Source organism: Microcaecilia unicolor, chromosome 7 (assembly GCF_901765095.1).
Source record: "Microcaecilia unicolor chromosome 7, aMicUni1.1, whole genome shotgun sequence".
NCBI lineage: Eukaryota > Metazoa > Chordata > Amphibia > Gymnophiona > Siphonopidae > Microcaecilia > Microcaecilia unicolor.
The window spans coordinates 229,715,514-229,740,382 of NC_044037.1; the positions used below are offsets into that span (position 1 = coordinate 229,715,514).

The 24,869-nt window shown below is 43.8% G+C and overlaps 1 protein-coding gene across 1 annotated transcript in view; it reads right to left on the minus strand.

The window, feature by feature from the left end:
- The window catches only part of UBR3 (ubiquitin protein ligase E3 component n-recognin 3), a 686,242-nt gene that overhangs the window by 60,857 nt on the left and 600,516 nt on the right, over positions 1–24,869 (minus strand). Inside the window, 1 exon segment of the mRNA XM_030210854.1 lies at positions 19,995–20,119. Coding sequence (XP_030066714.1) covers positions 19,995–20,119 — 125 coding nt within the window.

Genomic DNA, 24,869 nt, shown 5'->3' on the forward strand with positions numbered 1-24,869 from the left:
GCAGGCAACTAGAACAGACGAAACAGGAACAGCTTCACCTGCACTTAGCCACCGTTCCTCCGGAGTTGAGCTCCGAAGTGCAGGTGGCCGGCAGGACTTGCTGGATAAGGCAGGAACTGAAGATCCAGAGGACCCACCCTGGGTCTGGGATACACGAGGGCGACAGGGCACGGAACTAGACTCAGACAGTGTGCTGCTGCACCACTGCACAGGGATAACAGAAAGGCTAGAAGCCCACAGAGAATAATAAACTCAGAAAGGCTGGAAGCCCACAGAGCCATAAACACAGAAGAGCTGAAAGCCCACAGAGCAATAATACCCTGAGCCAGAAGGCAAGGCCCACAGGTGATAGTAACTAGCAAAGCAGAAGGGCTGGAAGCCCACAAGAAAAGACAAGGAAAGCTAACTGTGCAAACAGCACACTAACCTCGGGACCTAAGGCACTGCGGAGGCATTGGCAATGCAAAGGCCCAGAATGCCAGCACAGCACTTCCTTATGAAGGCTCTCACTGATGAGGTCACCAGCAGCAGGACAGAAGCAGGAAGTACCTTGACCCCAAAGAGAGGCTTGACACACATAGGAAGTGAGCACACAGGAAAGACAAGCAGGAGCCATCTTGGAAGCTGGCTTAGAGCCGGTGGCAGCCATCTTAGATGCTGGCTCCCTAGAGAGGCATAGCCCACACAGGTGAGGTCTAGTGAAGTAATCAGCACACAGAGCCAGAGACAAGACTAACACAAAGACAGAAGCCAGCAGAGCTGCTGGCCCCCAGAAATGAGGTAAGTCTGAGGGTGGTCACGGCCACAGACGTGACAGTACCTCCTCCTCAATTCCCCCCTCCCGGTCTCCATGGAGAGTTCAGGTGTCCAGGGGTAACAGTGGTGAAACTTCCTGATGGGTTTCAAAACCCAGACATGGATCACTGGACTGGAAGTCCCAAGGAAGTTCAAAACTGGCAGACAGGAGCGGAGCTTGTAAACAGGAGGCTCCTTGGAATCACCACTGGGCAAACTCAGGAACTTGGATGCAGCAAGAGGAACAAAGTTCAAGAGGAACCCTTCTCTGAGGGAACCCAGACGGAACTCAGGAAGCAAACCGGGACTGGGACCCGGACTGGAGTCAAGAAGCAAACCGGGACTGGGACCCGGGCGGGCATCAGGAGCTTGACTGGAACTGGAACTCAGAGCAGGCTCAGCATCTTGGCTGGAAGTGGAACTTGGAATGGACTCAGCATCTTGGCTGGAACTGGAGCTCGGAGCAGGCTCAGCCTCTTGGCTGGAACTGGAACTTTGAACAGGAGCTGAACCGGGACTGGGACCCGGACTGGAATCAGAAGCTTGACTGGCAGCGCCCCTCAAACTGGACTCAGGAGCTTGGCTGGGAGCGCCCCGCGAACTGGACTTTAACTGAGGCTCGGTCTGAAGCACCACTCGAACTGGCCTTAGGAGCTTGACAGGAGGTGCCCGCTGGACTGGAAGCGGAGGCTCCACCTGAACCACCCTTCGGACTGGCACCGGAGGCTTGATTTGAAGCCCCCCTCGAACTGGACAGTGGCTTGACTGGATGGGTCACTTGGACAAGAACCGGAGGCTCGACCCGAAGAGCCACTTGCACAGGCCTCGGAGACTCCGTCAGAAGCACCCCTCGGACTGGACTCAGAGGTTTCAAAGGGCTTGCCACTTGAAGGAGGACTGGAGGCTCGGCCCGGAGCACCACTCGAGCAGGAATCAGAGGCTCAATCGAAAGCTTCCCTCGGACTGGACTCTGAGGCTTAAGTGGAAGCGTTACTTGAACTGGAAGCGGGGACTCGATATGAAGCACTCCCTGGACTGGACTCAGGCGCCTAGGTGGCGGCACCACTTGGACTGGAATCAGAGGCTTGGTCCGCCATCTCACTCGGCCTGACCTCAGAGACCTGGTCCGGACCGTCCCTCGGAACGAACTCAGAGGCTTAACTGGTGGCTTCACTCGAACAGGATTCGAAGGCTCCGCTTGAAACTCTCCTCGGACTGGACTCAGCGCCGGTGGACTGGAATCCCGAATAGGAACTAACCCGCTATGGTACCTCAGGCTGCTCTGCTGAGGAGACCTGAGCGGAGGAATTCCCTGGCGTCTTCTTTTGCCCTCAGCTTTGGGAGTATCCCGCAGAGCTGGCTCCTCCAGAAGTCTGAGGCGGTACTCACAGAGCGAGATAGCAGGATTCATGTCAGAAACTGGGCTATGGCGGACCAGACGCCACCAGAGACGCTTTCTTTCAGCTGCTGCTTCAGGAGTATCCTTCAGGGCTGGATCAGACAAAAGTTTATCTCGGTAGTCCCGAAGCGTCATAAAAGGACCCAAAAAAGAAACTGGGCTGACATAAGGATCAGAGTCAAAATCAGAAACTACACCCGGATTGTCTATAGGGAACGAAGCTATGGGCAGGAAGCCCACCTGGACGGATGATCTTGCCGGACTCGGGGCCTTTGCATTCTGTTGCGTTCTCGAGGGCCTTGGCATTCTGTCAGGTCCTCGAGGCAGGGCTGGAGTTCGTGAGCCCTTGGGCCACTGTCGAGGAGCGGCAGGCAGGACCACCTCGGGACTGGAAACACAGAAGAGCAGTACTGGAACTCTGGACTGGAGTAGTACAAGGCAGGCAACTAGAACAGACGAAACAGGAACAGCTTCACCTGCACTTAGCCACCGTTCCTCCGGAGTTGAGTTCTGAAGTGCAGGTGGCCGGCAGGACTTGCAGGATAAGGCAGGAACTGAAGATCCAGAGGACCCACCTTGGGTCTGGGATACACGAGGGCAACAGGGCACGGAACTAGACTCAGACAGTGTGCTGCTGCACCACTGCACAGGGATAACAGAAAGGCTAGAAGCCCACAGAGAATAATAAACACAGAAAGACTGGAAGCCCACAGAGCCATAAACACAGAAGGGCTGAAAGCCCACAGAGCAATAATACCCTGAGCCAGAAGGCAAGGCTCACAGGTGATAGTAACTAGCAAAGCAGAAGGGCTGGAAGCCCACAAGAAAAGACAAGGAAAGCTAACTGTGCAAACAGCACACTAACCTCGGGGCCTAAGGCACTGTGGAGGCATTGGCAATGCAAAGGCCCAGAATGCCAGCACAGCACTTCCTTATGAAGGCTCTCACTGATGAGGTCACCAGCAGCAGGACAGAAGCAGGAAGTACCTTGACCCCAAAGAGAGGCTTGACACACATAGGAAGTGAGCACACAGGAAAGACAAGCAAGAGCCATCTTGGAAGCTGGCATAGAGCCGGTGGCAGCCATCTTAGATGCTGGCTCCCTAGAGAGGCATAGCTCACACAGGTGAGGTCTAGTGAAGTAATCAGCACACAGAGCCAGAGACAAGACTAACACAAAGACAGACAGAAGCCAGCAGAGCTGCTGGCCCCCAGAAATGAGGTAAGTCTGAGGGTGGTCACAGCCACAGATGTGACAGTCGGGCAGGGGGATGGAGGTTGGTGCTTCGGCGACCTCGGGGAGGGTGGTAGAGGGGGTAGCGCAGGCGACCTCGTGGGGGTGGGAGCGGCGGTGTAGTTAGAAGGCCCGGCATGGAGGGGGGTGGGAGCGGCGACGTCGGGGAGGGGGGGTGGAGGTTGGTGCGCCGGCGACCTCGGGGCGCTGGGCTCTCAAAGGCAGTTCCCACGGTGGACTCTGCGGCCATCCGGTTCTCATGGGCTACTGCTGCTTTTTCTGCTGTCTCCTTCCCCTTAGCCACGCACATAGCCTCCCGTCAGTGGAAGGGGCGGGACAGCGACGCCGGCAATGGATCACTGTGACCTGCTGTGCATGTGCGGAATGTTGCTCTCTGAACGTTCGGCCTGTACTGCTGGTGGAGGCAGGGCTTGGACTTTTGTTCTCTCAACGTTCGGGCTCTACTGCGCATTTGCGGGTGAGTCGGTCCAAGCTCGTTTATATAGAGTGATGTTTTATAAATTTGTAATTTGGATTTATGTTATTTTTAACTTTGCACACTGTTTTGACTGCTATTTAGATAAGGCTACATATCAAGTCTTTTAATAAACAAACATATAATGGGTACTGCTGCATATCAAGTCTTTTAATAAACAAACATATAATGGGTACCCCTCACCAAATTTGAGCAGTTTGTGGGTTTGAAGATACATTTTAAATCATTAACTATGCAGCTTACCAGATTGGTGGCAGGGTAATTTCCCTTTTCAGTGGGAGAGGGAACAGATCAAATATCTAGGAGTGTGGGTGCCACAGGACCTTTCCAAACTGTATAGTTTAAATATGAAAGTGGAAATGGAAGTGGACAAGGTGATCCACCAATTAGAACTCTGGAAAGATCTTCCTCTATCCTTGATGGTATTTCTCCCCAAGCTGCTGTATGCTCTTCAGATACTGCCCTGTTGGTTGACTAGGGAAAAACTTACCAACAGTGCAGGCAGCAATTATTTATTATTAGGATAGGATTTATTGACCTCCTTTTTGAAGGAATTCACTAAAGGCAGTGTACAGCAAGAATAAGTCAAACATAAGCAATAGACAATTAAAACAGTAAAATTATTCAAACAATACAAAGTATGGCACAGTATGCTACATTACAATTTCGACACAATATGTAATAAAACATCTTCATAGAAAGCCTAGAGTATAAGCAAAGATGGAACATATAGATTGGTAAGATAGAGTACACAGGAGTAAGAAAATTAATTTAAAGAAAGTTGTAAATGAGGTCAGAAAGGTGCTTTAACATTATCTTAGCTAGGGTAGGAGTGGGTAAACATGTCCTGCTACAGAATGTGCAGCCAGTGTCATTTACGTCTTCCATTAAAGAGCCAAGCCAAACTTTCACCTGCTTCTTGAAATATAGATAGTCTTGTGTTAAGCGAAGCCTTTCAGGGAGTGCATTCCAGAGTGTGGAGGCTACTCAGGAGAAGGCTCACTTGTGAGTTATCACATCGTGTGATGTTCTTTGGAGAGGGTGTGGTTAGGGATACTCTTTGGGAGGACCTTAGTGACTTTGGAAGTATGTAGAGAAAGATCCTGTTCTTCAAGTACTCTGGGCCATTTCCTTTAAGGGCCTTGAAGGTCAAACAGACTTTTAAATTTGGCCCTGTACTGTACTGGTAACCAGTTAAGGTTTTGTAAAAATGGTGTGATGTGGTCATATTGCTTACAGCCTTCTACTAATCTAGAGATTTTGAAGTCAGGTATGTGCCCACTTGTGTTAGGGACCCATAGAAGCTCAGTTTTACTTGGGTTCAGGCTAAGTTTGTTGTTTTTAGCCCATTCTTGAATTGATGTTAGACAGGCCGTCAGTTTATTCAGGGCTTTGGGTAAGTTAGGGTCAATGGGTATGAGTAGCTGCACATCATCTGCATAGATGATCAACTGAGTATCCATTGACCGAATCAACTTGGATAGTGGCATGAGGTAGATACTGAACAGAATAGGGGACAATATTGATCCTTGTGGTACCCCACACAAGTCAATGCCCATAGTGGTGATGAGCTGCTGCCGAACACTATAGACTGTTGCCTGTCTAATAGATAAGAGGATCTGAACCAGGCAAGTACTGTTCCACTGACACCCATTTCTGCTAGTTGTGCTAGCATTATATGGTGATCCACAGTGTCAAAAGCTGCTGGGAAATCTAGCAGTACTAACACCGAAGCAAATTCCCTATCTCAGTTTCTGTGAAGATCATCTTGTATACAAGAACTGTTTCTGTTTCATAACCAGGTCTGAATCCAGATTGACATGGCTCTAGCCAGTTTCTTTCTTCTAGCCAATCACTGAGTTGATCACATACTGTTTGTATTATAAGCAGGGCCGCCGAGAGACAACGCTGGGGCCCGGGACAAACCATCTTAAGGCCCCCCCCCCCCCCGTGCACCACATATAAGGCAAAAGTCAACATTTTGATAATATTATTTAACTTAATATATTGCAGTAATTATACAGAATACTTAAATAGACTGTGGTTGTATTCTAGTGGAGGAATGCTTTGCGAGCTTTTTTGTTGGCAAATGTTTCTATGACAGTGTCAAAGTTCATGCGTCTTCCTAATTCAGCCTCAATGGCAAGCAATCCTAAACTACTGAGTCTCTGCTGCCCCATTGTTGATCGAAGCACACTTTTTACTCTTTTCAAGGTGCTGAATGATCGTTCCGCTTGAGCCACAGATACTGGTAGAGTACAAAATATGCGTAAAGCAATACAGACATTAGGAAACAGTGAGGACAGATTCAACCACTTTAATTTGTTCAATAGTTCAAGTGGCTCCATTGGGTCATTTCCAATATTGGCTGCGTGAATTGCTTTTAAGTGTTTTATTTCTTCAGACAATGCTGAAGAAGAAACATCAATGCTGTATTTGGTGCCAAAGGTTCTAACCTTTTCTTCTATTTCTTCATCAGGTAAAAGGAGATACATCCAAAGGAAGCTGAATGTTTCATGAAGTTTCACACACGCTTCATATCGCACTGTTACATTTGCAATAACACAATCAATCAAAACATAAAACACATTTTTTTTTGAACCATTCTTCACGATCACTTTCATTACCTCTGACATACTTGATTGATGTGGTTCATCGGCCATTCTTTTTCTTTTCCTAATTCTAATTTGTGGAAATTCCGTGTTGAAACCTACATTTCCAGCAACCAGTTTGCTTTCTTTCAAAATTGCATTCCAATTTTCTCTAATAACTTTCAAGTTTGATACTAACTTCCCGAATGTTTTTTATTTCAGTTTCTAATGAACATTTCTTTGCTTGCAACACTTTGTTGTAGTAATTATTTGCGTCAAAATCTTAAGCCAGAGAGAGCACATAAGGACACATTGAAATGATTTCAGATATGTCTGCAGTCCATCAATTTCAAATACTGTCTCAGGTCTAAGGTTTAGATTTCCATTTCTTCAAGTGCATTCAAAATACCTGGCAGATGTGCAGCTATAGGACGTATGCTTTCAACCCTTGCAGACCAACGGGTGTCCGACATTCTGTGTAATGAACCACTGATATTTTTCATAAGTATTTCCCATCTTTGAGGACTTGAGGCAAATAGGGCATATAACTTTTCAACAACTCCAAAAAATGTTACAACCTGAATACTACTTTCTGCTGCATGGACTCCACACAAATTTAGACTGTGGCAAGCACAAGGTGAAAACTCAGCCAACTGATTTATTCTTAATATGTGAGCTTTAGCACCATTGTAAGCTCCACTCATGTTGCTACCGTTGTCGTACCCCTGACCCCGACACTCAGAAATTGGAATCTTGTGTTTGCTGAGAACTTCAATGATTAGATTGGCAATGTCTTCACCTGTCCTTTTATTGCAGTTTACAAACTCAAGAAATCTCTCTTCAATCTCATATAATCCAGTTTCCTCCCTTCAAAAAAACATATCTTAAGATGAAACTAGTTTGTTCTATGTGAGCAGAATCAGGAGTGGCATCAACAATGATAGAATAATATTTTGCTGAATATCTTTCCATTAAAATTGTTTTTCTAACTTGATCAGCACAGCACTCGATAAACTCATTCTGTATGTCAGCTGATAGATAGTGAACTTGCAACCGAGAATGAGCTTCTTGTTGTGATTCTCTCACTTTCTTGAGATGATGCTCTAAAAGAGAATCATAGCGACTTAACAACTCCAGAATGCCAAGAAAATTTCCATTATTTGGATCTCCAATTACATTACTGTCTCCCCTAAATGCTAGACCTCTCTCTGCTAAGAAAATGTAACATCAAGAAGTCTCCGGAGTATCTGTTTCCACAAATACGCTTACTTTCTATACCTTTCTGCAAATGATGCTCAATGTTTTGACTAGTTTTCAGACCAGATTCAAGCGTGCGCCACATGACATAGCATTTTTTGTGTTCTGAACTTTCCTGATGTTCTGGAACTTTCTCGTATAGCTTTCTCCATTTTCAGGTTTTGTTGTGGAAGCCAGAAACTGATGACAATATGGGACGAACATTTTGATCCGAGAGTTGAGAAGACGACAAGGAAAACAGTACAAATGCCTGTTTTGCTGTACTCCACACTAACCAGTCCCTCGGTACAATTTCTCCATTTTGGAGCTTAATTTCGAGGATTGATGTTGGGAATTGCCGATTTCTGAATCTCTAGGGAATTCACAAATATGGGGGTGAGGCTGAGGACCTCTCTCTACTGCTTCTTCTATTTCCTGTTGTGTGAGACTTTCTTTTGTAAGAGTTCCTACATCAAACGTATTGGTATCAATGCTATATTCAGTGAAGTAGCAGATGAGCTTGTCCTTCATCAGCCGGACTTTGCAACTCACTTTCAAATGACACTTCAGCCTCTGTTTCTTCTCTTACTGGTGCTGTTGTTGATGTACTTGGCATGGGAGAATTGTCTTGAACCTTCTGTATGAAAATCCTAAGCTCTGAGCGACTGCTGGCCCTTTTTAGCTTTTTTCATCACGTTTTTTTCTTCTCTGACGTTTTTTCAAATCCTGATTTATGATGATAACTCATGTTGATGATATACCTTTTGGCAAAAAGTGAGATAGAAATAGAAGGCAGTAGATTGAAAGTTGTGCATAGTTTAACTTTTTTCCCCATTCAATACCCTAGCGTAATGTGTCCGCGTACACGACGAACTAGATCCAGCAAGTCTTTCCTATTTTTATCATATCACCACCAAATCATAGCAACTTACAATTCCAGAATGTCTCCTAAAATCTGCACCCTTCTCCTCCACTGCTAACTCCAGACTCCGTTTCTTTTATCTTGCTGGCACCATATGCCTGGAATAGACTTCCTGAGCCGGTATGTCAAGCTCCATCTCTGGCCGTCTTCAAATCTAAGCTAAAAGTCCACCTTTTGATGCTGTTTTTAACTCCTAACCCTTATTCACTTGTCAGAACCCTTATTTTATCATCCTCACTTAATATTTCCTTATCTCTTGTTTGGCTGTCCTAATTAGATTGTAAGCCAATAGGGATTTGGTGCGTAGATCAATTCCCAAAACTAAGTATTGGACAGTTAACTGAGGCTAAATTTTGAGAAACCTATAATAGACATAAATGGTATTGTGGCAACTGTGAAAAGTTGTAAAGTGTGGGAGAAAAAAATATCGGTTAATACTTTTCTTCTCCAGGTCAGACTGACATACAGACAACACACAGAGAGACACATGCACATATAAACATACATGCATGTGTAAGAGAAGGGTGCATATGTGTGCACTGCACACACACATATGTTGTAAAGAATTCCATTTTTCATTGCTTTCCCAAGTTCCCATGCCATGCTTTCCTTTCCCCTTCTTAATTCTATCCCCATCCACCCTGTTGTCTTCTCAGCTTCATTGTGAGACAGAGTATGCCTGCCTGTTCACATATAAAATATTCAAGAAAAAGAAAATTAATGGGAGAAAACTCTTAAACTTGCAGATTGGTGAAAACGTCCAGAAATGTCTTACTATGTGTCACCTAGAGTCCTTGCTGTTATACATTTTGTGGTGCTCATTGAGTAGCATCCTAAAAGGCTTGCATTTATAAAGAATTAATAATTTTTATTACCTGGTCCAGTCAGTGGCACGTGCCTGACAACTCCGCTAGGCTGGCTTGGTGTTGTTGGCTGCTCTTCGCCTTCCTCCTCAGTCAGTCCAGGCTCAGTCAGTGGCAGACAGGCACAAATCTGCACCAAAATAATCCCCCGACCTGTCCTGGGCTCCCCAAAACTGTGCTTGGTCTGGTCTCCCACAAATTATTGAGGCCAGGGGGAGTCCAGCTCCAAATTTAGCCCGGCCACACCTGGCGATGATGAACCCGCCCCCACGACGCCGACGTGACCCAGCCGGAAGGTAGCAGTCATTCAGCAGCCAGCACTAACCCCGCCCACCCGTAGCACTGCATAGGCTGCCTGGCGCCACCAACACCCACATGCGGCCACGCACCGCACGTACGAAGGAGCAGAGCAGCGAATCGCGAGGCTGCTGCTGGCTGCGAGCACGGAGGGGAGCTGGAGGTAAGGGAAAAAAACCCATCATTACAGCGATCGTCGTCGTCGCGGGCCCCCCCCCCCCCAGCAAACCCTGACTGTGTAATTTAGACGTGTCTTGCAAGCGTGCGAGTCTGCGCCGCTGCGCGAGCAGGGAGGAAGCTGGAGGAAGCCTCAGGAAGGGAAAAAACATCATAGCGATCGTCGCCGCCGCCGGGCCCCCCCTTTTCAAGCCGGGGCCCGGGGAATTTTGTCCCCCCTGTCCCCCCATCTCGGCGGCCCTGGACTATAAGTTTTCCTAAAAAACGGGATGTTGGAGACTGGCTAGTGCCTTTCAGGTTTGTCCTGGTGAAGGTGTTCTTTAGCAAAGGAAGCACCACTGCTTTTTTGTAATGCTGTTGGTAGTGCTCATTGAAGAGTTCACAATTTTTGTGGTGCTTTCTATGAGACCCTGCTTGCCTGCTGCACTATCTATCTTGATGGGCAGGGGTCGAGGGAGCATGGTAGTTGGTCGAAGGTCTCGTAGGCATTTTGTCAAGGCTCTCCTCTGATATTGGGTTAAAAGAATCCCATATGTCGTGGACAGGAGGGGGCGAGTTTATGCACTCCTGGGTTAGCTGATGGAGACTAAGTGGGACTGCCTGTAAATCCTGGCTGAGACTTAATTTTGGTTGGCAAAGTTGCGCAAAATCACCTGAAGTTCAGTGTGACTGGCAGATTGGTTCGTTGTGGGGGGTACAGTAGGCTGTTTACTACGCTGAACAGGTGCTTGGTGAATTGGCAGCCTGTTCAATGCACTGAAATATGTTTTTTGGCTGCTGTTAAGGCTTGTTGGGTACTTTGTCATGTGATTCCTACCAGTTGTGCCTGTCCTATTCAAGCAAGATTTATGTCATCTCCTTTCCAGTTTCTATCCTTTGGGTCTGAAGTTCTGGAGAAAATCAGGTAAGCCTTGTGAGTGGGGCATAAAACCTTTTTTAGTGGCGCTGTTTTCTCTAAGGCAGCGTTTTCCAAAATGTGCGCGTGGCACCCTGGTGCACCGCAGTGAACCTCTCTGGGGTGCCGCGGCAAATTCCTACCTCCTTCCTGCCCTCCCGCTACCTGCACACAGCAGTGCAGTAGCGGCAGAAAAAAAACCAAAAATTAAACGCAGGACTGCAGCAGCCGTCAAGCATGTGCTGTCAGTTCTGCCGGTCCTCTGCCCCCGCTTATGTCAACTTGCAGTTCCAGGGGCAGAGGACCGGCAGAGCTGACAGCGCATGCCTGAAGGCTGTTGTGGCCCTGCACTTTTCTTTTTTTGTTGCAGCCAATGAGGACAGAGAGTAGACGGCGTTCGAGACTCAGAGGCGACTGCTAAGGAGGTTGGATGAAAACAGGAGACAGGATGAAGTCAAAAAACTAAAGCCAATAGGTCATTAGTATGTTTCCATTCCCATTCAAAAAAAAAAAAAAAGCAAGCAAACCTATCAAAAGCTGCTGCATCTGAATTGTCATTTTTTATTGTTGGTAGCATTTTTTTAAATTTAATCTCACTTATATTTTTAAACATGCTGGCTTGTGCAGCATACAGATGTACAAAGAGAAAGTATAATAATGGAATAACTTTTCATAGGTAGAATAGTGTGTTATTTGGAGGGGCTGGTTATAGGGACACCCTAGCACTGATATATTTGTGCAGATAAAAAGATGGAGACCTGTGTGGCTTTGGGGGGGGGCGAGACCTGTGTGGCTGGCAGGGTGGAGATTGGGGGGGGTGCTGCGAAAAATTGCTTGGACACAAAGGGTGCAATTAACTGAAAAAGTATGGGAGCACTGCTCTAAGGTCTTAGCTAAGTGTGTATTCCAAATATCAACCTGTTCTGACACTAAAGTTGCTTTTTCATCCACATGTGGATAGTCCAAGGCCTCTAGGAAAAATTCTCAACAGTCAGCCTTTTCTTGTCTCTGATCTCCTTCCAAACTCTAGGAGGTGCCGTTTGTTTCAGGTGGTCACTTAGGGAAAACTTAACTAGAAAATGGTCTGTCCATGATAGGAGTGTTATTTCAATACTGCTATCCTGGAAGTCTGGGATAATCAACCCCTTTGTAGAAAACCAGTCTAGTATGTGACCCTTTTCATTGGTTGGAGAATTGATCACCTGTGTGAATCCTAGTGCTGTCATCGTGTCCAGGAAGACAGCTGTGGTGGTATCTGGGGTTTCAATGTGTAGATTGAAACCTCCCATGATCACCATCCTAGGGTAATTCAGGGTCACTTGTGTAATCAGATCAAAGAATTCCTGCACAGATAATGTGTTGTTACGAAGTGCTCGGTATACCACGAGCAGCCAGATTGGTTTATCTTCTTCTAGCTGGATTAAAAGAGACTCTAAATCATTTAGCTGTCGGATGGCAACAATGTGCAGTTTGATTGTATCCCGAATCAAAACTGCTACCCCTCCACCCCATCTTCCTGGTCTTGGTTGATGTTGGGATGTTGAAACCTGCTGGGCATAGTTCAGCCAGTGGTAACCCCCCCCCCCCCCCCCCCCCCCCCCCCCCCGCTTTCATCTAGCCAGGTTTCACTTATTCCTAAAATGTCAAGATGCTGCTCATGGATGACATCATGGAGCACTGAGGATTTCTTTGCAGCTGATCTGGTATTCATCAGTCTTGTAGTTCCCAAAGGTGGTCTGGGGGTGCTGGAGGTAGCTTTGGTATGGCAATGAGGTAATCCTTTAAGTACTGTTATGTAGGTGTTTGACCTCTTGTACTTTTGTCTTCTCCTTGGTTGGGGAGGATTATAGTTTCCACTCCCACATATCACTGGGATCCCTGAGGTGTCTCGGTTTACTGAGCAAAGGCACATTCTTTGTGTCAAAAGTTACTTAGACAGAATTCACTTGTGGATCAGCAACCTTAACAGTTGGTGAAGTAGGACTAAAGGCTATGTAATTAGAAAGTTTATCTGGAAGAGCTTGTAGCCACTGGTGCGCTGGGACAACTACATCACCTCAAATGAATGAGAAGGGCCTGAGATGCCCAACCTGAGATTGTATAATGTGGCATGCCAACTGATATGCTTGGGAGCAAGGACATTAGATTGAGAACAAGAGACAGCATGATATCAAAAAGCTGAAGCTGTCTCCTCCCTTCCTCCTCCTCGCAGCCACGATCTTGGTACACCCAAAACAAAGCAAACAAACCTATCAGCTGCTGCATCCATGTTGTCATATCATTTTTATTTGCTCTCATATTTTCAAACATGCTGGCTTGTGAAGCATACGGACATATACAGAGGAAGTATCTGTTTCACTGCTTAGAGTAGTAATTAGTTCTAAATCGTAATCATTGTCTCATTTGAACTGTATTCATGCAGAAATGTTTTCACCTAGTAAAGGGCCACCAAAACAGACATCATGTTATAAAAATCAGATACTCAATATTTACAAGTACAACATTTTTTAAAACACTAATTAGACTGAAACCATGTGGTATACAATAAAAATCTGGAGCACCATATAATCCAAACAGCTGATTTGAAACTGGGCCTGGATGACTGGACGGTCACCAGCAGAGATGTAAGTGAGAGATAAGCTGACCTGGAAGAAGTAAAATGGGACTAAACGTTTGAATGAAGGTGGTGCAGACTTGGGAGGTGTGAGAGGCAGTCCAAGATTCTCAGACTTTCCAGGAGACTCCCAAGTTGTCTGCAGCTCATTCTCAACAAACAACTAGGTCTCACTCTTGCAGAATATAAAAAGCTAGCCTTCATCCTGCTATTTTCCTTTTCTCCTCCCTTCTTTGGAGGAGTCACAGCTTTGTAGGGGCAGAAATAGGTATGTGCTCATTGCCTCTACTTCCTACTCCCTTATAGTATACTTCAGGATTACAAAGGGGCAGGGTGGGGGAAGAGGAGGTTGATATGGAAGCCCCTAGAGACAATGAGAATGTCTGCACACATGCTTGAAATAACACTTGACATAGGAATGGCAAATTATGAGGCTGTGGGAGAGCAATGGGGGGGGGGGGGGAGAGTGCATACTGGGGAGGTGTGAAGACAGGAGTCTGGAATGAGACTGATAGGTGTAAGACTGGGAGATTATTATTAGGGATGTGTGGGATCATGATGGGCGGTAAGAGCAGGGAATGCAATATGGCACTATGGAATATAAGTGAGGGTGCATGAGAGGAACTGGGGAGTATTAGTGTGGTTTGTGACACAGGGCTGGGCGTAAGTGACAGAGGCTGAAAGGTGGAAAGTGGGCAAGAGTGTGAAAGACCTGGAGGATTGGATAAGCAACGAGTGTCAGTAGAAAGTGATGGGGCTGAGTAGGGCAATGAGAGAGGATGGAAATGGGAGGGGAGGGGGGGGGGGAAGAACTGAAGAAGAGGGAAACAGAGGGTAGAGTTAAATAGCCATTTTTCTCAATGGAGGGTGAATAGTGGAGGGCCACAGGGATCTGCACTGGGACCAGTGTTATTTAACATATTTATAAATGATTTTGAAATCGAAACAAGTGATATAATTAAATTTGAAGATGACAAAACTATTCAAAGCTATTAAAACTGTGAAAATTGCAGGAAGACCGTAGGAAATTGGAAGACTGGGTATCCAAATGGCAGATGAAATTTAATGTGGACAAATGCAAAGTGATGTGCATTGGGAAGAATAATTCAAATTATAGTTACCTGATGCTAGAGTCCACTTTAGGAAGACTAGGTTGAGAACTACTGTTCTAAAGATGATTCCAATCTCTGAGGTAACTAAACCTCCATATTGTGGACCTACCCCATTCCTGACCAACTGCTTGCTATTAAGAATTTTCAGCGTATATTCTACTTGTTTTTGAAAATAGTGATGGAATTCAAGGAGATGTAGGATATACACAGAAGATCCCTATATAGTAAGAGGATGATAAGAGGATGAACACCAAGCAATTGAACATTTCAGCTTAAAACAGCAGCAAAATGACTTCTGCACTTCTAAAGGAATGGAGGGTAACCAGCATAGCAAGGCAGTTGCAAACCTATACAAAGACATGAGTGGGCATTTAACTTGCTCATAACACCACATGGGGATGGCTGTATTAGACAATGTCTTGCCACATTACTTGCAACTCTTGAAACTACCAGGGGCCTCTATATTTGGAACAATGAGTGAAACATAGCAGCAACAGCAAGATCAGAGAACTCAATGTTAGAAAAAGGGACTGATACTGCTCAATGTACAGATGGCAAAACAGATCATGGCTGAGCCATGGGGGGACAACTCATGAAATCAGATTAAAAAATCAAAAACGAGAAGTATAACTGAAGAATTTTCTGACCACGGAGATAAAGTAGGTGATGTCAATTCTGTTTTGGGGTTTGTTTGGTTTTTTAGCAGTTCTGGAGGACATGGCCCCCACATGTCAAAACAGATGCAGGGACCACCACATACTCAAAGTTCACCAGTCTAGAAAGCACTAAGCTTAGAGAGCTTGTTACACTCTTTTTGCATCCTGGGTTCCACCTATGGTGCATAAGGATTACGTAACATGTTTGTCCTTGGAGAATTTCATAATTCTATGCATCTTGAACAGTCAACTAATAAGAAAAAATGACTTTATAGAAATATAGGGGTATATTTATCAATGCGGGCTGCTGTTAAGATGTGTTATTTTACCACCAACTCATGCTATTTTATCACAGGTCCCATTTTAAGCAATGAGATCTCGATACAACTAACTGTGATTGACAGTAAAATAACACATCTTAACAGCCCATGTTGATAATTTCCCCACATAGCCAGGTAAGGTTTCTATTTATGCAGTAGCAGTTTCAACTGAACCAAACCACTGAACAAAACGGAGCTGACATTTCATTGCTTATTAAGCACCATCGATGTACAAGGTGCTATATATATGTATATATAGCAAATAAGACAAGTTAAATAAAGATTCATTAAATAATGAAAAGAATAGGCAAACTACACAGCACAAGGTGAAACAGCAGAAAAAAAGCAGCAAAGGTCTCCAAGGTTGGGATAGCAAATCAGTTCTTTAATGAGAGACTCGAGACAGGCCGTGTTTTGGTATAAACGCCTGCGTCAAGGGTCTGTACAAAATATACATTATATAACATTAAAAAATAAATATAATAAAACATAAAAATATAAAATATGTATATGCAAACATGCGTGGATGTGCAAAATGATCATAATATTTTTTTTTTACTAAGATTAATATTTAAAGTAAAAACTGTGTATTCAGTGGATTTTAACACTTGGTTAAATATGGTTTTAAAATTCATTTATTTAAATCTTAAGTATTGATAGTGTTTATTGACAGAGTGGATTTCAATAATTGGTAAGGTATAATTTTAAATTTGACACAATTGGCACATGTTTTTAGCATTAGTTTACTATGCATGTTTATTCAGTCATTTTCAAACCATATAACTTTTCAACACTTTGCACTGAGTAAATTCATTAGCATATGTTCACCATTGTTTTTCACCCCCAGGTACCTTTTTTGATTGTCCTATCACAAATACGATATTCACTATATAAATAGGGACTTTTACTATTATGACCATTATACATAAGTACATAAGTAATGCCATACTGGGAAAAGACCAAGGGTCCATCGAGCCCAGCATCTTGTCCACGACAGCGGCCAATCCAGGCCAAGGGCACCTGGCAAGCTTCCCAAACGTACAAACATTCTATACATGTTATTCCTGGGATTTTGGATTTTTCCAAGTCCGTTTAGTAGCGGTTTATGGACTTGTCCTTTAGGAAACCGTCCAACCCCTTTTTAAACTCTGCTAAGCTAACCGCCTTCACCACATTTTCCGGCAATGAATTCCAGAGTTTAATTACACGTTGGGTGAAGAAAACGTTTCTCCGATTTGTTTTAAATTTACTACACTGTAGTTTAATCGCATGCCCCCTAGTCCTAGTATTTTTGGAAAGCGTGAACAGACGCTTCACATCCACCTGTTCCACTCCACTCATTATTTTATATACCTCTATCATGTCTCCCCTCAGCCGTCTCTTCGCCAAGCTGAATAGCCCTAGCCTCCTTAGTCTTTCTTCATAGGGAAGTCGTCCCATCCCCGCTATCATTTTAGTCGCCCTTCGCTGCACCTTTTCCAATTCTACTATATCTTTCTTGAGATGCGGCGACCAGAATTGAACACAATACTCAAGGTGCGGTCGCACCATGGAGCGATACAATGGCATTATAACATCCTCACACCTGTTTTCCATACCTTTCCTAATAATATCCAACATTCTATTCGCTTTCCTAGCCGCAGCAGCACACTGAGCAGAAGGTTTCAGCGTGTTATCGACGATGACACCCAGATCCCTTTCTTGGTCCGTAACTCCTAACGTGGAACCTTGCATGACGTAGCTATAATTCGGGTTCTTTTTTCCCACATGCATCACCTTGCACTTGCTCACATTAAACGTCATCTGCCATTTAGCCGCCCAGTCTCCCAGTCTCGTAAGGTCCTCTTGTAATTTTTCACAATTCTGTCGCGAGTTAACGACTTTGAATAACTTTGTGTCATCAGCAAATTTAATTACCTCGCTAGTTACTCCCATCTCTAAATCATTTATAAATATATTAAAAGCAGCGGTCCTAGCACAGACCCCTGAGGAACCCCACTAACTACCCTTCTCCATTGTGAATACTGCCCATTTAACCCCACTCTCTGTTTCCTATCCTTCAACCAGTTTTTAATCCACAATAGGACATTTCCTCCTATCCCATGACCCTCCAATTTCCTCTGTAGCCTTCATGAGGGTACCTTGTCAAACGCCTTTTGAAAATCCAGATACACAATATCAACCGGCTCCCCTTCGTCCACATGTTTGTTTACTCCTTCAAAGAATTGAAGTAAATTGGTCAGGGCAAGATTTCCCACACAAAAGCCGTGCTGACTTGGTCTCAGTAATCCATGTCCTCGGATGTGCTCTGTAATTTTGTTTTTGATAATAGTCTCTATACATTTTTCCCCGGCACCAAAGTCAGACTCACCGGTCTATTTCCTGGATCTCCCCTGGAACCTTTTTTAAAATCGGCATTACATTGGCCACCCTCCAATCTTCCGGGTACCACGCTCGATTTTAGGATAAGTTGCATATCACTAGCAGTTAGCTCCACAAGCTCATTTTTCAGTTCTATCAGTACTCTAGGATGAATACCATCCGGTCCAGGAGATTTGCTACTCTTCAGTTTGCCGAACTGCCCCATTACGTCCTCCAGGTTTACCGTGAAGTCAGTAAGTTTCTCTGACGGTCCGCTTGAAATACCATTTCCGACACCGGTATCCCACCCAAATCTTCCTCGGTGAAGACCGAAGCAAAGAATTCATTCAGTCTCTCCGCTACGTCTTTGTCTTCTTTGATCGCCCCTTTTACCCCTCGGTCATCCAGCGGCCCAACCGATTCTTTTGCCGGCTTCCTGCTTTTAATATACCGAAAAAAATTTTACTATGTTTTTTTGCCTCTAATGCTATCTTTTTTTCGTAATCCCTCTTGGCCTTCTTTATCTGCGCCTTGCATTTGCTTTGACACTCCTTATGCTGCTTCTTGTTATTTTCAGATGGTTCCTTCTTCCATTTTCTGAAGGTGTTTCTTTTAGCCCTAATAGCTTCCTTCACCTCACTTTTCAACCAGGCCGGCTGTCTTTTGGAGTTCCGTCTTTCTTTTCTAATTCGAGGAATATGTATGACCTGGCTTCCAGGATGGTATTTTTGAACAGCGTCCACGCCTGTTGTACAGTTTTTTACTCTCCAGTTGCACCCCCTAAGTTTTTTTTACCGTTCTTCTCATGTTATCATAGTCTCCTTTTTAAAGTTAAACGCTAACGTATTTGACTTCTGTGTACAGTTACTTCAAGGTCGATATCAAAACTGATCATATTATGGTCACTGTTATCAAGCGGCCCCAGTACCATAACGTCCCTCACCAGATCAAGCGCTCCACTAAGGACCAAGTCTAGAATTTTTCCTTCTCTCGTCGGCTCCTGCACCAGTTGCTCCATAAAGCTGTCCTTGATTTCATCAAGGAATTGTATCTCTGTAGCGTGTCCGATGTTACATTTACCCAGTCTATATTTGGATAATTGAAGTCACCCATTATTATCACATTGCCCATTTTGTTCGCGTCTCTGATTTCTTTTATCATTTCTGTGTCTACCTGCTCATCCTGGCGAGGCGGACGGTAGTACACTCCTATCACCGTTTTTTTCCCTTTTATACATGGAATTTCAACCCACAATGATTCAAAGGTGTGATTTGTGTCCTGCTGAATTTGTAATCTATCTGAGTCAAGGCTCTCGTTAATATACAATGCTACCCCTCCACCAGTCCAGTCCACCCTATCACTACGATATACTTTGTATCCCGGTATGACAGTGTCCCACTGGTTATCCTCCTTCCACTAGGTCTCAGTAATGCCTATTATATCCAATTTTTTCGTTTAGTGCAATATATTCCAACTCTCCCATCTTATTTCTTAGACTCCTAGCATTTGCATTTTGACATCTGCATGTTTGCATATGCATGTTTATGTTTTTATGGTTTATTTATTTATTATATTTATTTTGGAATGTAATGTGAGTAGCCTAGTGGTTAGTGCAGTGGACTTTGATCATGGGGAACTGGGTTTGATTCCCACTGCAGCTCCATGTGATTCTGGGCAAGTCACTTAACCCTCCATTGCCCCAGGTACAAATAAGTACCTGTATATACTATGTAAACCACTATGAATGCAGTTGCAAAAACCACAGAAAGGAAGTATACCAAGTCCCATTCTCTACAGATCCCTGACACAGGCGTTTATGCCGCAACACAGCACATGTCAGGTCTCTCATTAAACAGCTGCTTTGCAATTCCAACCTTAGAGGCCTTTAATGCACAAAATGAACCCATTTGGAGATAATGCCTCAAGAGGTTAACCATCACAGTAAAACCTCAAAAAGCTACAACCAGATCCATAATTGTTGAATAATCTTGTTCAAAGTAAACCAAGTTTCAATAAACTGACTCACCTTTTTGAGAACTCCAGAGGTCTTCCAAGCTAACCTATCTTCAGGAGTCAATTTGACAGAAAGAGCTATAATAGCCTGTGCATATAACAATGTGTATAGCACTTTCACAATGCAGGTAAAGTGCTCTGAAAAACAAACAAAAGATCAGTTTTCTTGCAAAAGCCATATTAACTATGTTCTAAAATTATTCTGAACTATATTCAACTTCTTTATATAGAACAGTACTTAGAAAAGAAAACCCAGCGTGAAGACAAAAAAAGGAAGCACTCAGAATCTAAGAGGGTAATTTTCAAAAGTATTTCTATAAGTAAAGCAGTGTTTTAGAGGCAGAAATAGGCTTTGTAAAATTGTCCACCTTATACATATAATTTTATTTTGATTGAGAAGAGGCATTCCTGAAGGTGGGATTGTGAAAGGGTTTGCCCTTACAAGTGTACTTTTGAAAATGTAGCTGCACATAACTTAACCCAGAGATTTGTACATGGTAAAAAAAAAAAACTCCTAGTACAAATCCTGCCCTGTATGCTGTTATTGAGGGGTCAGAAAACTTCCTGGCCTTTTGCCCAGGAACACTGAGCTGTGGATTTGAGTTGCTTCATAAGATTGGCTGCAATCGTTCTACAAAATCAAGGCTTTGAAACAGTTTAGGAACACTCATCGTGACCATGTAAACCTTAAATTATTCTGTCCTCTACACTGGGTTAGCTAGTTGTGGCTAAGGTGACCTAACACTTGCTATATGCATTCAAAGAAAACAGTCCACATATACACTGAAAGGAATCTATAACATGATTTGTATCTGCTATGGGATATTTTCCACCATAATAAGCCTCTAGTGCTATGCAAGATAAACTTGAGAGTTTATCTATCTGCAAATTCAGATCCCATGTAAAAATTTGGCTTTAAACCCTGTGAGATCAAAAACAGAAGAAAGAAAAAAAATATTTATACACATCACAGCTACTCCCAACCTGGCTATGTTTCTGCAACTCAATTGTCTGAAAATCTAAAAATCGTGCAAGAATAAAATAAAACAGAATAAATTTGCATCCTATCAAATGTTCCATCAATCATACAAAATAAAAATATAAGAATTGCCATACTGAGGCAAGCCCATTACCTTGTTTTCAATAGTGGCTAAGCTAGGTCACAAGCACTTAGCAGGATGCCAAAAAGTAGATTTCATGTTGGTTAACCCCAATGATACGCAGAGCAAATCATCAAGGGGGTAATTCATTAAGGTGCAGTAAAGGTTTGCCTTTTACCACACCTTGATGGAATGCAGGATTCAGCAACCTGCAGGTTCCCAGGTACTGCATGTTGTTGAATCCCAAGACAAGAGAATGCTGCTGCTTACATACCACCTTGTGAGCAGCATCATTCCCACGACTCAATGCTCCCAAGACTGAAGATGTAGGTCCCCTCGCCCCCAGATTAGGCTCCCCCCCCCATAGGAACTACATTTAAAAATCATTTGTGATCCGGGAGATGGGGGTTCATCTGGGAGGTCTTCAGGCAGGAGCTATGTCCACATTCCTGCCCAGTCTATGCGCTGGCTTCAAAAGGACATGATTACCACAAGGTGCCATATATCCATATAAACTGCACAAGCTGCTGCTAGGGGTGCCATTTTGAAGCCAGAGCATGGACTGGGCAGGAACGAATGGGTATCGCTCCTGCCTGAACCCACCTTCCAGCTCTTCCACCACCCCCGAGACCAACAATGATTTTTAAAGGTAGCCCCTATGGGTGAGTGGGTGGGCCTTGTGTGTGTGTGTGGGGGGGTCCCAGATCTTCAGGTCTGGGAGCATCGGGCCACAGATTTGCAGCCAGATGCTCCTGGACTGTAAAATAATCCCGGCAAAAAGCTGGGGTTATTTTATCATAGGTTTTGGGTCCTAATGCAACTTGTGGTGAATTACCACAAGTTGCTTTAGGGTATTTGCACAATAATGAGATGGAGTGGAGGAGTGGCCTGGTGGTTAGGGTGGTGGACTTTGGTCCTGGGGAACTGAGGAACTGAGTTCGATTCCCACTTCAGGCACAGGCAGCTCCTTGTGACTCTGGGCAAGTCACTTAACCCTCCATTGCCCCATGTAAGCCGCATTGAGCCTGCCATGAGTGGGAAAGCGCGGGGTACAAATGTAATAAAATAAATAAAACATGTATTTGTATAGTTTGCATCTCATTACTGTATAACAGCAACTTAAATATTGCCGCAGTACTTTTAGTCAAGTAGTGTTAGGGACATTTTACACAACTTAATGCCTCAACCCTGTTTGATTAATTCCCCCCAAATCTTCCTAATATTGGTTTAGACTTTTCCTCCAGGAACTTTGGCCAAATTTTTTTAAAACTCAGATATGTTGACTTCAATTACTACATCCTCTGACAATGCTTTCAAGTCATTTTTTTCCTTTTTTTACAGTGGGAGCGGCGTGCTACTGAAGTTTTCTCCATCTGTCTGCCACACATACAAATGTTGCACATATATGGAAAGATACACCCACAGAAGAGCAAAATACTGAAGAGCAGCGCAATGGCAGGGAGTGCAAGCTTCACCATCCATGGGAGCTGAGTTTGACTGATGAAACTCTTCCCTTCTTCTTCAACGGAAGTGGCAGACCAGAGGCAGAGAGGTGTAGAGTGGTTAACAGCATGAGAAAATAGGATGAAAAAGAGGGGACCAAATAAAGACAAGAAGTGGTGAAAGGGAAAAATGAAACGGTGGCCATATTCCAACTTCTCACAAACTGCACTGATCCTTAACTCTCTTAATACTTTTCCTATTTAGCAATTTTAGCAAAAGCTCAAATGGTACAGTTTATAGCAGGGAACTAACCCATTAGTTAGGGCCTACTTCTGATTAACTCCATTGGGGGGGGGGGGGGGGAGCTTCAGATTTCTATGGTCTGCATTGGATGGTAGGAAGGGGGATATTTCTGTTTTCTGAACATAAAAACATAAGCATTGTTATACTGGGACAGACCAAAGGTCCATTAAATCCAGCATCCTGTTTCCATCAGTAGTTAATCCAGGTCACAAGTACCTAGCAAGATCCAAGAACAGTAAAACAGATTTTATGCTGATTATCCTAGAAATAAGCAGTGGCTTTTCCCCAAGTCCATTTTAATAATGGCTTATAGACTTTTCTTTTAGGAAAGCATCCAAACCTTTTTTAAACCTTGCTATGCTAACTGCTTTTACTACATTCTCTGGCAACGAATTCCAGATTTTAATTATACATTGAGTGAAGAAATATATTCTCTGGTTTGTTTTAAATGTACTACTTTGTAGCTTCATTGCGTGCCCCCTAGCCCTAGTATTTTTGGAAAGAGTAGGAAAGATTCACCTCTACCTGTTCCACTCCACTCAGTATTTTATAGACCTCTGTCATAAGTCCCCCTCAGCCCATTGTCACTGTCACCCACTGTCGTTCTCCTTAGAACACACTTGCTGCGAGTATGTCCTAAAGAGAATGACAATAGGCGACAGCTGATTTAGGGGCCTGCTGCTAGAAAGTCTCCCTTGAGAAAGCCAGTGGGCGAAATGGGTCCCCGTCGGGAGTTCAGCGTTACAATTTAAAGCTAAGTGCCATTTGATGGTCACATTATGAAAAGCCGATGTGAAAGTTTGTGATTTGCACCGCATACTACTTTTAAAGTGCACACAAAGAAAATCAAATATATTACTGAAAAACTGTAAGAAAAAGTGTAAAATATTATTGGAGGCTTTTAGCCAGTGATGAAATGATTGTCCACTGAGCTCTTGAAAAGTTTTTGTTAAGTTTTCACTGCAGCACTAAGGACTTTTGAGGTCTTTTCCTCCATTTGATTTTTACACAGAATAAAATGTCACTTTAAGCACTGGTCATCTCATCCCAATACAATACATACAAACCCACAAACATTAACACCGCAGGATATACCCTCCCTATCTCAGACAGCCTGGATTTAAAGATTAGTCTTGCTTTGATTGGTAGCCGGTGTAGGGTGACTTTTTCATATTTCAACTTTTTGAACATCAGTTTTGCTGCTGCGTTTTGGATGGTTTGTAGTGATTTTATTGTGCTTTCCTTACACCCTATATACGCAACATTACATTTGTCTGAGATAGTATCGTTGATTGTACCAATGTCCAGAATGATTGCTTGGGAAAATAGTTTCTTATCCTTCTTAGTTTTCAAAGTGTTCTGAATTATTTTGTTGTTACAGCTGATATTTGATTGTCCATTGATAGGTGTTTGTCTAGAATGATTCCCAGTATTTTCAACTGTGTTTCGATTTGGCATGTTTGATTGTTGACTGTGAAATTTTTCTGGATTGTGGTGTTATGCGGGATGATAGGACTAGGAATTTGGTTTTTTTTCTCTGTTTAGTTTGAGTTGGAAGGTTGTTGCCCAGTTTTCCAGTATGTCCAGACTTGTTTTCACTTTGTCCAGTATATCTGCGATGTTTTTTTTGAATGGTTATGTAGACAGTAACATTGTCTGCTTATATGAAAGGACTGAACAGTATTGGTGATATTGGGGATCCCTGTGGGACCCCACATTCCGGGTTCCAAGAAGCTGATGTCTGGTTTGTCATCTTTACAATGTAGGATCTGGTCCTTAGGAATCTGTTGAACCATCCTGCCAATGCACTGCATATTCTTTTGTCGAGTAGGGTCATTAGTGTTGTGTGGTCTACTAGGTCAAACGCGTTTGACATGTCAAATTGTGTAGTAGTAATATGTTCTGTCCTTAGCATATTAATCTTCTGAACTTCATTATCAGGGTGGTTACGACTGTCTCGGTACTGTGTTGTGGTCTGAAACCTGATTGAGAGTTATGAAGTATTGAGAATTGGGCTAGGTGTTCCATTAGTTGCTGTGCTA